We start from the raw sequence: 14254 nt of genomic DNA, 5'->3' as shown, positions 1-14254 counted from the left end.
TTCAGCAGTTAAATTGTGATGTCTATAAAAATTTGAGGCACAGGGTCTAAATTTCGACTCCATGCTTAACATGTAGCAGAGGAAGTAAACATTATTTCTTTGCAAAAAGCCTTTTTCAAAGTGCAAGATGAATTCTGAATGAAAGGGACAGCTGCTCCAAATATACTGAGCTAGAAGGTCCTTTAGCATTTACAGCTACTGTAAATGTGCAGCAGGCATGTACACAGTAGGCTATGTGACACTTCTGCATGAAGCAAACCTTATAGGTTATTCCCACCCAAAACTGTCTCATTACCAAAGACATCTCTGAGCACAACGATTTTTCATGAACACACATGCAAACAGAATCCAGAGCAAACAATCAGACAAAAAAGTACAGTACAGAGGAAAAACTACAGTTAAACCCCTGACTGATGGGAGCAAAGTGTTTAATTTGCTGTGGTTTTGTTTTACTTTTTAAAGAACACGTATCAGAGTTCACATGTATTTCATTGATTTTAACATGCAAAAAAGCAATTATTAAATTAATAAAGAATTACTCTGAGAAGAAAAGGTAAAATTCTTCACAGGACCTGAAAACCTAATGTAAGATACTGTGGAGGGTCAGGATCACACATTTAAAGTTACATGTTTCAGAAGCAAAGGGCCAAATGAGGACAGTGGAAACTGTTATCCACTATGGGGTGGATAACAAGACTGAGTAACCCTCCTAGATTACTTGTATTTATTTCTGTCCTCTCAATCCATTACAGAAGATGACAGGGAGAATGTGAGTGAGTCTAGCTGTAAACTGATACAGCATCAAAGTTACTCAAGAGACACCTGCACCTTCATGACAATTATACTTGATATTTTTCAGTAGCTACACAGTAATACAGAAAGAATTCATATACCAGTACAGTCTAGAAACTTTGCTGTTAGTTGATGTACAGCAAAGAAGAAAAATTCAGCTTTTTTTGCTCTCCTCTAAACTGAAGGAAGACATTTAGCTCATTAGAGAAACTAAAGAACCCATGAATTACCCAATTCCCCAGTTTGGAAGAAAAAGACAGCACGGGAAAAATATGACAGCTATTGTACTTTGCAATACGTAAGAGCTATTATAGACAAGAGTAAGTTAGATTCCACAGCAATTCTGTATGAGATAAAACAGTCCACCTGTTCCATAACACTTGCAGCATGATGGATTTTTAAATAAATGTGTGCAACATGAGGCTTACTACCACCTTGTCTGTTTGAAAATAGTTTCTACAGGCTTGTACTGTAACAGAATAGCAAACAGAGTAGTGGATGAGAACAGCCTGACAGTAACACAACATCTGGTGTATCAACAGTTGCCTTTCCATGTAGCCTTGGAAGCCCTGAGCCTACCTCAGTAATATGCTCTAAGACACAAAGAACTACAACTTGCTAATAAAGTAGGTTCCTGAGCAAAGGAATGCAAATTATATCTTCTTGATACTATTTTCTTCATCAAGCCAAGCTAAACTCCTGCTTCTTGGTATCAGCAGCATTTCAAAGAAATGTGTTCTTTTCTTCCATCTGTGTTGCTGATGAATAACTGTCCCTTTAAATGTTCAGGCGTGAAAACAAGCAAAGTATGATGGAAAATCCAAAGATGCACAAGAATTTCTAAAGCTTGGTGGAGTTGTAGAAATAACTTACAGATGAAAATTACTACTAAGAATCTTGGAATGGTTTCTGAAGCACTGGGTATAATTTGAAAGAACAATTAGAAGGAAAACTTCCATTACATCTCTCATTTATATAAGCCATTACCTCATCCAAATTGAATGTTTCACTTCTTTTATTTTTTTAAATAAGGCATAACAAGTTACTTGAATTTCCTTGCTCTACCTATCTGTTCATATATCGAACTTCACATGTAGAGACACAATCTCCGTTGTTTCTGTGGCCCTTTCTCTTCTCCACGACAAACATAAAAAAGCCATGCAGCACTGGCTGGGCTAAAACACTGATTCCATGAAAATACTTCAGGAAATGTTACTGCATGAAGTTGCCAGGTTTTTTTTTTCCCCTCCCTACAGTTCACAGCAGTTGCCAAGGAAGAATCCTGACAACTTTTTCGAAATTGCGAGATGTGTCACACCCTAAACGTTTGGGAAGCAGCAAGCACACAATGAACATCAGAACAGTCTGAACTACAATGGAGAGAGAAGAGGAGGAAACACATTAGCAAGACCTCAATTGAGAAGGATCAGAAAACAAAAAAGTACTGAACCAACAAGAGGCATCTTGCAGTTAAGTTTGGCTGTCTCAAGGTCCTATCTCTGATTCTCTTTTTTTGAGAGGAAAAAAAAGGTTTATTTTTTCTGCATCAAAATAACTATCAAATTCTATTTTCTAACTCTTGTTACAGCATTTGTTACTTGGAGAGTTTTCATTACTAGCAGGATAATATTCAAAATTAAATTGCTCCTCTCATTCTGAAGATTAAACCTTCTCAATGCTCTGAAGGTCATCACAGTAAGAAGCCCTACATAATTCAGAACTGAGGAAGACTGAAGAGAAATGAAGAGGTATCTGTTACAGATTACATCTTCTGCATTTCCTCAGTTAGTATTAGAACCATAGGAATTGACAGGAAACATTTCACAATAGAATTCAAAGATACGGTGAAAGAAATCAGATTTAAAACATACACTCAATTAACACTTTCCTTTATTAGTAATTATGATGCCACAGAAAGTCAAAGCTATATATTTTCCCTAAAGAGTGGGGGGAGAAAAAATAAATTCCTACCTTGCAGAGCATTTATTTGCTTGTTAGATTCTTCAACTTGCACTCGATATGCTTTTCTCTCTTCTTCCAAGAGTGCTATAAACAAAAGTGAAAATGTGCCCCAGAGGTTTTGTTAGTAACATGTATTTCAGCTGCATAATTAATTTTAGTCACAACTTCCCCTTAAATGAAAAGATTAAACAAACATTATTTCAGGAAGTTATCAAAGCTAGTAACTGTGTGAGTAGTTTAATAAAAGTTAATGTTAAGAAATCATTCCATTACTGTGGTAGTATTACAATTAATTTGAAATTAATGTAATCTGTTGCCTGCTCCGAAAACTCCATGTGTGCTAAATGCAAACTGGTGTGGGAGGAGAAAAAAGAAAAAGCTGTAAATACATCCCATAAAGAACATTGAATAATATGCAATTCAACTGGACTATACTATTTCCTGTAAAAAACAACCCACAACTTTTACTGAGGGTAATGATACAGCTACATAGCTGGGAGGATGATCTAAACACATCCCATTATGTGCATTATCTGACTGAAAAGCAGATTAATCGGTATCTGGCAATAAATATATTCTATAAGGATAAAATATACAGAGTTCAAGTATGTATTTGATACTATGAAAACATGTTGGTTTATCTTGAACTAAAAAATCAGAGCTGAATTGAACTGCATAGAGTTCAAAAAAAATAAGCAAAAGAAAAAAGTTGGGAAAAAAAAGCATAAAAGTTTCTGACATTCTGTGCAAGAGATGTGAATGCTATGAACCAGATTTATCTAACAGACAGTCAGCAAAACTGGACCCCCATTTAAGACTACCTGATAAATACAATTTTAACGAATACCCTATGCAACCAAGTTGATCTGGGTCTCACCTTGAAGTTCAAAGCATTTTTGTTTACTTGTCCTAGCTAGCTCTTGGGCTTCAATCAGCTCCTTGTGCAGTTGCTGAATTTCTTGCTTAGCCTCAGTCTCTGATTGTGCACCCTGCAATTCATCTGATAAAAGAACATTTTCTTTAAATCATAAATTTGAACAACAGTTTAATTTGCACTGCCACGTGGTGACTGGCAACTTTTTACTCAAATCTTCCAAAGTTAGTTAAAGTAAACTCAAAACTGGATTAGGTAAATATTAGCCAAAATATTAATATACTTAGAAAAGGAGTAAAACATATGTAAACTTTAACACATTCATTACATATAACATGCAGTATAAACCAAAAAGTAACAAACAAGAACTAGAGAGTTTTTGAACACACTGTGTATTTTGGCAAGGATTTCTGGATTGACAAAACCGAGGGACAACAAGCACATGTTTACAACTTGTCTCCTTTTGAAGGAAGCCACTCTAAGCCTGTCCCTGAGCAATGATCCTGCATTCCCCCTTTCCCAAACACCCCCAGCCCAGCCTCCTGCTGAGGCTGCTAATGCCCATCAGCTGCAGGGATCAGGCAAAAAGAGCTGCTCTTAGAGGGTTTGCTACTGCCACCCTCCCTCTGGGGACCAAAGAGGAAAGGAAAAAATTAGGGAAGTTTTCTAAAACAAAGTTAAGAAAAAGAGGAGAAGTCCAGCCTCCTTATTTCGTTCTTAGTGAATACTAAAATAAATTTTGCCTTTACATTTTTTTTCCCACTGTCTTAATTAGGTATATGTTTATTATGATCAGCTATCTATGTATGTTATTTAAATAAAACATGCGCTCTTCCCATAAGTTTTGTATCAGCTAAAATGCATATTAAATGCCTCTTGCATTATAAGACATGGCTCGCAGTTACAGACAAAGTAAATACTTTTATAGCTGAAGTTTTAGAGGAATTTAAAAGAGGAAAAATAAGTTACTTGTAACCAATAGCAGTGCCCTCTAAGGGACACACACTAGAAACTAGATGCAGGAACACTCCAGCCTGCAGGCATTTGCAATGCCAGGAACTGCATCCAGGAAACTCTCATTCACTAGATTTTCCCTAAGCAGTGTCTGTGCAGAAACTGATCTTTCAATAGGTTCAAATAGCATTAATAAACTTTTTAGGTAGAGGCCTAAAACTTGATACAAAGCTTGTTTGGTGAGAAAGGTAAAGAAAGGTCATTAGTGAAAGAAGTCCAGCTGCATCTCATGGGAGAGGGAGGGAAAAAAAAAAAAGGTACAGGAGTTACACAGCTATCTGGTTAATAAACATCTGCAACTAGAGACCATATGGATCTAAGATAAAGGCTTTGAATAAAATATTACTTTCATTGTCTGGACCCTTCACTAATAAGAAAAAAAATAAAAAGAAGCTATAGTCTAGTTTGTCATTATACTTTTGACATTGACGTTTGACTATATATGCTACCAACAAAGTAACTATACATTTTTTCTTGTTCTCTTAATTAAAACAATTGTTTATCAAATCATGCTTAAGTATTCATACTGCATCCCTCTAAATAGGGGCTGTTTTTTCTGTTCTCACAGTAATGAATTGGTGGGACTGAGTAGAGCTGAGGACACATGTGTGCTTTTAGACTTTTTCAGAACAAAATTATGAGAGCAGAAAGAACAGAGAGGACCCCATATTTCATCCAAATACCTTGGTTTATAGTTTATTATTTCCAAATCCAAGTTTCTCTTTACTGAACATGTTTTGTTCTTAGCTTTTCATGGATAAAGACATGGGGCAATTAGACTTCCAACACTCCTTAATGAGACTTTTCAGAAGAAATGGATGAGGAAGCTGACAAATTATGCTCCAATCACTCCTGATAAAGAAGTAGTGTCCTAAATCCAATAAAAGACACCCTAAATGAACTTGCTGGTGGACAGGATTTTCTAGTCATTGAAAGCACACATCATAAAAGACAGTACTGCTTCAAAGGAGATGAGAGGCTCAGTTTAAGGGACAACATTATCATTTGAGCAAAGGAACAATCAAGGTAAAAACTCTTTCCTACTCCAACCCAAAAGGGGAGTTTTCATGTGCCTGACATGCTTCTAAATCAAAAGGTAATTTTAGTTTTGAAAAATAATTTTTAAGTGAGTAGGATTGTTCTATATAAATAACAAAACTACTAAATATCATCATGCCTAGACTCAGTTCCCTTAAGAAGCAAATTCACATCACAAAAACCTGTTTTGAGAATCAGTGTAAAAAGCTGCAACTATAAAGTATTTGAGCAATTTCCAGAAGTGTTCAGCTTTGGACTAACTGTTCTCAGAGAAGGTTAAAGAAGTTATCATTAATTGCAACAAGGTACCAGAAAGAAATTAAATTTTTTTTAAAAAAAGGTCAAATACAACAGTTTGAAAACCTCATTCATTTATGTCAATACTAAAAATTTAGAATTTACAAACATGAAGATATTAACCAAGCTCTGTTTCTGTTTGCCTTTACACTTTTGTTTTGATAACAGAGATGACAGAGAACCACACATAGGCTGTGATCTTAATTGATCCCCTATCTGTATAAGCCTGGCCTGTGGAAGCAACTTTATTAGCAGGCTGGTATTTCTCCAAGTCTGACAGTAGTTCACTTGCAGAATTTTGCAGGATTTCTCAGGTTATTCAGAAGACAATACTTGGGGTACTCCAGTGAAATCACACAAACAATTAAAACCCTGAGTTTTCTTTAGTTTTGTAAGATTCACATGAAGGAAACTATCATATATTTAAAGTAAAGTACCTGGCAACTGTAACATAAAACAACAGTTCCCAAACTTTCTGCATCAACAGGCCATTGATGATTTTCAAAATTTCTTAGGTAAACTACCACTATTCAGCAAACCTTCAACTGAAAACACTTTCTACTAAGACTCCATGGATCAGTCTTGTAGTTACTATGAAAACACAGGGGCATTGATAGGAACAAGACCAGCAACCTTCCAATGACATTTATTGCTTCTTTCCATCTGTTTAACATTTACCTGTCTTTAACTTTGCAGTAAGTAGTCACAAACAGCCTGTTTAAAGAGAAGTGTCCAGGGAACTGTTATGAATGGCTCTTAAAGTCATTTACCTCGCAGGGAGAAGGGAAAGGGGAGAAGAAAAACCAACTAATCTGTGACAGCTTTCCCCCCTCCCCTCTTTGCCCGATTCTGACTTGTAGAAAGTTGAAACTAATCCTGAATGCACTCAAAATTGTTGATAGAAAATGCTTGGATGAAACTAGAGCAATTAGAAGTCTCATAATTTTCTTGTTCCATTGTTTTGTGAATTCCAACAAGACCGCTGCCTTTTGCAGCAGCTGTTTCCACGTCCTAAACAGCTGCCAGATCAGAAATGTTCTCACTCTTCCTTAATTATATGACAGCACAACAAGGCCACTTGAAAGCCTTTCTGTGGCAAGTAAGATCCTTTTTAGGGCAAAGTCAGGCATATGAAGTAGCTCCCTGAAAAAAACCTCAACACTGTGGGGGTTTATAGGCTCTTCATAAAAATTAAAAGGGCAAATGATTCATTGTACAGATATTCTGTAATGGTTTCATGAGAGCAAAATAGGAATGTCCATAAATAGCTTAAAGAGGGAACGAGTTATTCCAACTATTTTAGTTAATTCAATAGCAAAGCTCTCTATGCAAATAGGTATTTTTCTACTTACTCACTTAAAAATTCAGTAACAGTTATGGTTTAAATCTTCAATTGAGTAAAGACAGATGAAGCAATGAAAACATCTACATTAGCAAAAGACTGCTTCTATATTACTATAGAAAACTGGATTTCAGTCCTTTAAGTGTCCAATTAACCCTCCTTGCCAGTTTAGCACACCCTGGACAGAGCAAGTGTAACTACACCTGCCCTTGCTGTGACACAGGACTGTTCCAATCAATGCAGGAAGCAGCAGGGTCACAGCTGCCTGATCCTGGTCTTGGGCTGTTCAATGAACCTTTCTGGCAGAATTTAACACTTGTTTTGCATAAAAAGAGAATTCAGGAATCCATGGGGTTTCAGCCTAAGGGATCCATAAACTACCTTTAATTTGTTTGCAGAAGATAACTAAGACAATGAGCCAGTTGGGACTGGTCTTCACTTGGCCATCTTAAAACTAAACCAATTAGAATTAAAACAGAACTTTGACATGAGCTGAATTCAGTTTCTCTACCATACAGTTTACACATAAAGGGTTGTTCCAGCTGTGAATTCAGTGCATGTGCTAATGCTTACAGAAAAACAACTCCTTAATATTTCTCCCATTCTGGACTTAAAAGTTCTGATACTTAATGAACTTCATGCTTTTCAACTGATTTTTTTTTTCAAATAAAAGTTGCTGCCAACCTCAAATTTATAACTGAAAATAAGACTGTCAATCACTACAAACAACATTATCAAATTCTACTTTCTAGCATAGGAAGTCACTGAATATACTTGTTATTAACAGCAAGTATTAAAGCAAACCCCAAATGGAACACGCTCAGTATCTCAAATACTCCTTTCTAAACCGCTTCGCTGAACTGATGCCTACTGGGAAATATCAAACTCCATTTTATATCACTGCCAAAAGCAAAAGTAACTTGTGCAATATTTGGAAGCCTTTCTGTTGTAAAATTAGGGAGTGTAAACAATTGCAGAAAAAAGCTCTTTTACAGGTCTCCTAAGTTCTGTTATGGTTTCCTGTCTTTCCGAATCACAAAGAACCGTGACATTCTTTTTACTTGTGATCACAACATGAGCATAATTTTACAAATCTTATCAAATATCTACCTGCACAAAAAGCATAGAATTAATTTTCAGTAGGTTAAATGTAACAACTAATTAATATGCCATCTTTTCCAGCTCATGAATATGTAAATACAACCTTGTTAATTAAGTTTTAAACACAAGTCCTCTGTGGAAAGAACAGTAAAAAATTTTAATTTTATAGCTATAAAGCTCAAAGCTACAGCTCAGCAATCATTCTAAATACAGCTACAAAAGGAAATTCAATTCTTGATTGTGTTAAAAAGAAAAACTAAAGTCTTGTTTTGGTTAACCTGTCAGCTACAAACTAACAGCAGCATTTCTGACAGTGATGGAAGTTATGCAAGTAAAATTAGACAATGCTTAAAGCATATCAGTGATTGAAGACTCCCTCCTCCCCACAGCTATTAGCCCTAACTTAAGTGCATGCTGACTAATTCTCAACTCTACCTGAAGTCATGACATGTAAATTCCTAGAACAGTGTTGGTGAGTGCAGACACTACATTTATACACAGATTATTTCTATACTAACACTCAGAAGTGTGCTTTTATATTATATCACCCAAAGGAGTCATTACTGATACTTAAATTTAACTCTTCCATACTACATGATTAAAACCTTTGAATTTCAGCACTCTACTTCAATGCACTTTTGATAAAAAACAGGTAGATAAAAGGATGACATATACAGATTATGCACCTAAAGTTACAAAAATAAGTTTGTTTACCTTTTAGAAGAGCTACTTTAGCAATAGGTTCATTTAGATCTTGGTCATCCATTTGAGCATCTAAAAAAAAAAAACCAAAAAACAAACCCCAACCTTTCAGAGAGCAGGCAGATTGCAGACAGGTGTCATTCTTAACACGGAGAGAAGCTTTTATGTTCTACTCAATTTACAAGAGTTAATTATGAAGCTGCAGAATAGACAATACTGCTTTAAGTTTCTATCTGACTCTGCATAATACACCCCACTCTTGTTAGAAGATACTCATGATTAATTAAGTGATTTAATTCAAACTAATTATATGTTACAGAAACCTCAGTTCAACTCTCACCTGTAGTGTCGTCGCTGCTTTTTTCCTTGCTTGGGCTGAGAGTGTCCGACAAATCGTTGGATTCTTTGACTCGTGCTTGATTCTCTGCAAGAGACAAGGAAAAGCAACTACAGTCAGTAAATGCTTTGTTCATACTTTCTCCTGTACACCCAAGTACAGCTAAAGGGCAATAGAAAATGACCCAGTTCAAGAAATAGTTAAAAACCTGGTGGTAGCTAATTTCTTTGCAAGTCTGAGCTAAAATGGATTCCGCATCCCTGGATCATTAATCCACCCTCGCCTCTAACAGGGGATGCAACTGCCTCGTGCACAGCTTGAACTTGGGTTAACGCTGTGTTCCTGCCAGCTGGAACTGTGCAAAAGCTGATTCAACCAGAGAACAAATAAGAAAAGGAAACTAAAACAATGCAGATACTGTAGCAAGTCAGAAAGAAAGTGCTGTTAAGAATAAAACTGTGCTTGAGTATTTAGGACAAATAAAATAATAGCAACAAGTCTTGTACATACTGTACCTTTAAAAAGAAGTGTGGCGTGAACCATTAAAGAACCACAGAGATATAAAATAATACAGGAATTTCCAGAAAGAATTTTCAGCTCAAATTGTATTAAGAGAAAGCAATGTATGTCCTTTCCACTAAAAAAATACCTTCATGAAGTATCTGTTCACACATAATTCATCACATTATTACATGCAACTTAGTGAAGCCGCACAGTTATTTTTTGTTTTGTTTGCTGTTCCTTTTTTTACTTCCCCAGTTCTAGGTTTTCAAGGAGACATTTTCAAAAGATGAGGGGACTTAATCATACCAGTGCATCTTTTTCCCACACAGAACCATCCCTCCTGACTCAAAGTCTAAATATTTTATGCGACCGAAATATTTTCTTTTTAATTTTTCTTAAATGATAACTCTGGTTTAGTTCTGATGGGTCCATTAAAGAAGGACACCATCGCTGGTGTGGGCTAACCCAGGAGGTCTCAGTGAGGAACCAACCTGCAGGTGAGGTTACACATAATGAAATCTTTCTAGGCTGACTGTTCAGAGCCTTGGTTTGACAGCATTGCTCCCCACTTGTAGATTGGAAGAGGTTTCCTCTGAGTCTCAAGTTCCAGGCAAAGATACATATGAAAAGGGGTCAATGCAACATTCCCAGTACACAGACTTTACTTCTACCATACATGCAGAAAAGCATGGTGAACATAAATCATTTCATCACATATAGATAATGTACATGCAACAAAGAAGTACCAGGACACAGGAAGAAAGAAGGACATCAAGAAATAAATCAAGTGTGTTATACCAACAGAGTTAGTATATGAAAATAAGTAAAAAACAAAGGAGACACGACAAAGCTTTTTCAAATAACAAGAGAACAGAACTAAATTCCCCCCAGATGAAAGAAGTTAAGTTGAAACTGAAAACAACTGATGCACTACATGGGAAAATCAGCAAGATGACAAAACACATCTAGGTTAACAGGAAAAAAAAAAAGTTTTCTTCATCTAACATGAAAAATTCTCTATCTCTGTGTGCCAGAATAACATCCCCTTGTACACGAAACAGAAGGCAGCAAGTACAAACAAAGCAGCTGATGAAGAGCCAGACTCTTCTCATGCTAATGCACCGAAATAACTGGAGAGGAGGAAGGGGAAAACACCTGTACAGTTAAAGCACATTAGGGGTTCAGACCTGACAGCTATTCCAAACAACTCCCATGACTTTAACAGACTTCAGAGTTCATAATGATTGGAGTAGTTAAAAACTTATTGTTTTAGCAAATAACCACCCCCAAACATAAAGGATACTTCCCTATTTTTAGGAATAAGGTTTTTAACTAATATCTGAAGATGCTACAAATCAAGCATTTTACATGTATCACACAGAACCAAGCTCACAGCATTGTCACTAATAATTACTAAATAATTACTAAAAGTAATACATCCTTTTTAAAATATTAAGCAAAGGATAACCTAAAAGCCTCACCCATGGCAGTTATATGAGCGGCCGATCCAGAAGCACTAAGCTGAACAAGATCTGTATCCAACTAACTTTACCATATCTGGGCATCCATGGAAACACAGCTTTCCTGCTCTGTGCGAAATGGGAGGAACTATGCGAGCTCCAACCACGGAATTAATGTTTCTCTCGCCCACCTCCCCCTCGTAATTCCCTCCCACCCACCCTCGGTACACCAGCTTCTTCCTCCCTCCCGCCCTCCTCCCTCTGGAACAAGGCACAAAAGATCAGGCACCAGAGGAAAGATGCATCTACATGTGAAGCAGTAGAAGTCAAAAAGAGAAATGATTTAGAAACCTCCTTCCTATTCTGGAACCAGAGTCATAAGCACAAAACACCTTCCTGTACTATATTACTTCACAGCAGTTGTTCCTATTTCCCATAATAAAACTGAGCTGAATAAATATAGCAAAAGTGATGAAGTATATTAAAATGTGTTGACATCATACTTACTTGATGAGTTAGAATATATTACCCACTAAAAATAGCTCCCAGCTTTGCAATAAGTGGCATGCAAGTGTTACATTACAGTTATTGTATGCATTCTTTGCCAAATATGGCACCCCTTCTATAGCTTGCTCACATACAGAAAGAAGTTAAAGGTGCAATTCCATGCACTAAAGGAAGATAAGAAATTAAAATGTCTCTAGAATACTGGAACTTCTAACATGCTCACACTTATTCAACAAAACAACACTTTGCAGAAGGACAGAGGATAAAGAAATGAGTTAGTATGTCTAGACACCAATAAAATGCTACAAAAGAGGAGCCAGCCTACAAGTCCAAACAATCTCATGTTATTGGACACATGGGAAATATTGACTTCCACACTTTGTAGCATTCCTGACTGGCACTGCAAGATCAGGATGACTGTTCCTTGACAAGATAAGTCTTTTCTAATTACCTCCTTTAATTTAACTTGCTTTATACATTAGAGAAGAGAGTTAGAGATACACAGATATGTTTTACTTGGAGAAGGCACATTTAGGAGGTTAAGGCTTATTTTACAGTTATGAGGGTCTGAGTTAGAAAATAGTCAAATTAAAATACAATTTTATTTAAAACTTAAAATGAGACCAAACATTATTTCTATTTAGCCCTGTAACAAAACCAAGATCCTGTTCAAAATTTATGCAGACATTAAAGCTTGAATTCAATTTACAAAAATTATTGTATTTTAATTTTTTAAAAAATGCATATTAAGGTCAGAACTCAGTCAATACTGAGATCAGCATTTCATGCACTCAATCTTCCAAGATTGTTTCCATTAAATCTTTTTACCCTGCAATAGTATTTGGAACAGTGTTCAGCAAACAATTTACCTCCCTTTTATTGAATTTCTTCTCAAATGTGTATTTAATCAAAACTCAAACTGCTGGCTTAACACAGAACATGCACTGAGTGACATAAAAAGCATGCTTCAGAAACAGTGAAACAATCCAGAAGTCTAACCTTTCAAAAGCTTTGTTTCTTCCACTTTGGTTAGATGTCCTTCATCTATGATCTTGTCTGCCAAACAAAATAAGTGTTACTTTCCAAGCTCAAATTTAACAAGCTTTTCCCTGTACGCATCTACGTAGAGCACATTCCATGACCAAATTAAAAGCTGATAATATTACTTCCTACTCAGGCTTGAACAAAAACTTTATTCTGGCACAGAATAACGACACAGAGCACACAAGCCTACCAGAACTTTGTGATACAGTGCATAATTACTTCTCTTTATTAACTTACATAATCCTTCAGTTCACTAATGAGAATTTAGGAAAATTAATTTTATGTACTTTTTAAAAACCTAACCAAAAGTAATAAATTATGAATATGTTTCTCAGGTTCTAGTTATCAGAAAAAGAATTCTAAGAGCTGGTTCCCTGAAATAGGTGTCCACCCAACACAGCAGAAATCTAGAAATACAGCACAGTAAAACAGCAATAGAGAAACCCCCCCATTCACACACAACTGTTTTAAAGGTCTGTGAAAGGTACAAAGAAACAGCCTTTCTTAGATTAAATCTTTCAAGAGAGCTGCATAAACTTTCAAAAACTAGGAATGCATCACATTCAAGTTCTCAAAAATTGAGTTTTTATATAAAGTCTACTTTTGGAAACCCTATTCGTGTATGTCAGGTGCACAAAAACCTAAAAAGTTCAATTTGAGATTATATTGCTAACTTCATCCTAACTCCAGCTAGGACACGAAGGCAAACAGGAGGACCAAGGGAAGAACAGGTTTGGATTAATCAAAGACACTAAAAGAACTACTGTATCATTACTTAATTTCTTTTTTTCAGATGAGATTTCATTATTGCAAATTACTTAAGAAGCAAGTAGAAACGCCAACATACAAAATTATCGAGGGTCACATCTTGCAGATCACATTCTCAGTTTCTATGCAGTAGATCTTTCTATTTAGATCCTGTTGAAAGCTGTTAACACCCCCTGAGACATCAGGCTTGAAGCTGCCTCTGTCTTCCCTCTGTGCTTTTCCTGCCAGATCCCTGATAACCAGGCAGGGAACTGAGTTTGCTGCTTACTCCGTGTGCTGTTAACAGGTAACTGAGACATGGAGAAGACTGGATGAACAGCACACATAGGAGAGTTCAGATTCAGGAAGCTGGATGACAGTAAATCCTTTTCAAAATTTTAATTTAAAAAAAAAATTAATAAAATAGTGAGCTTTAGTCAGCATCTCCAGCTTCAAGTAGCTCTGAAGATTAGCCTGTCCCTGTACTCCTCCAATGGCATGCTGCTGTAACCATGACAATCTAAGGACAGATG

At 36.2% G+C, this 14254-nt stretch overlaps 1 protein-coding gene across 28 annotated transcripts in view; it reads right to left on the bottom strand.

The window, feature by feature from the left end:
• SLMAP (sarcolemma associated protein) overlaps positions 1-14254 on the bottom strand; it is an 86541-nt gene that overhangs the window by 15612 nt on the left and 56675 nt on the right. For 17 of the 28 annotated variants that reach the window (XM_027640450.1, XM_027640455.1, XM_027640451.1 and 14 more), the window contains 5 exons: positions 12930-12986; positions 9463-9546; positions 9135-9194; positions 3632-3754; positions 2764-2838 (listed from right to left, as the gene is read on the bottom strand). In XM_027640450.1, coding sequence (XP_027496251.1) covers positions 2764-2838; positions 3632-3754; positions 9135-9194; positions 9463-9546; positions 12930-12986 — 399 coding nt within the window. Of the gene's footprint in view, positions 1-2763; positions 2839-3631; positions 3755-9134; positions 9195-9462; positions 9547-9667; positions 9776-11444; positions 11616-11712; positions 11737-12929; positions 12987-14254 lie in introns of those variants that run through there. The other 11 variants (XM_027640458.1, XM_027640462.1, XM_027640466.1 and 8 more) reach the window with 6 other exon arrangements.

The sequence above is a fragment of the Corapipo altera genome, unplaced genomic scaffold (genome assembly GCF_003945725.1).
Source record: "Corapipo altera isolate COAL_440 unplaced genomic scaffold, ASM394572v1 55, whole genome shotgun sequence".
Lineage (NCBI taxonomy): Eukaryota > Metazoa > Chordata > Aves > Passeriformes > Pipridae > Corapipo > Corapipo altera.
Note: the sequence above shows the minus strand (reverse complement) of the source record. Positions and strands in the feature narration are given on the sequence as shown.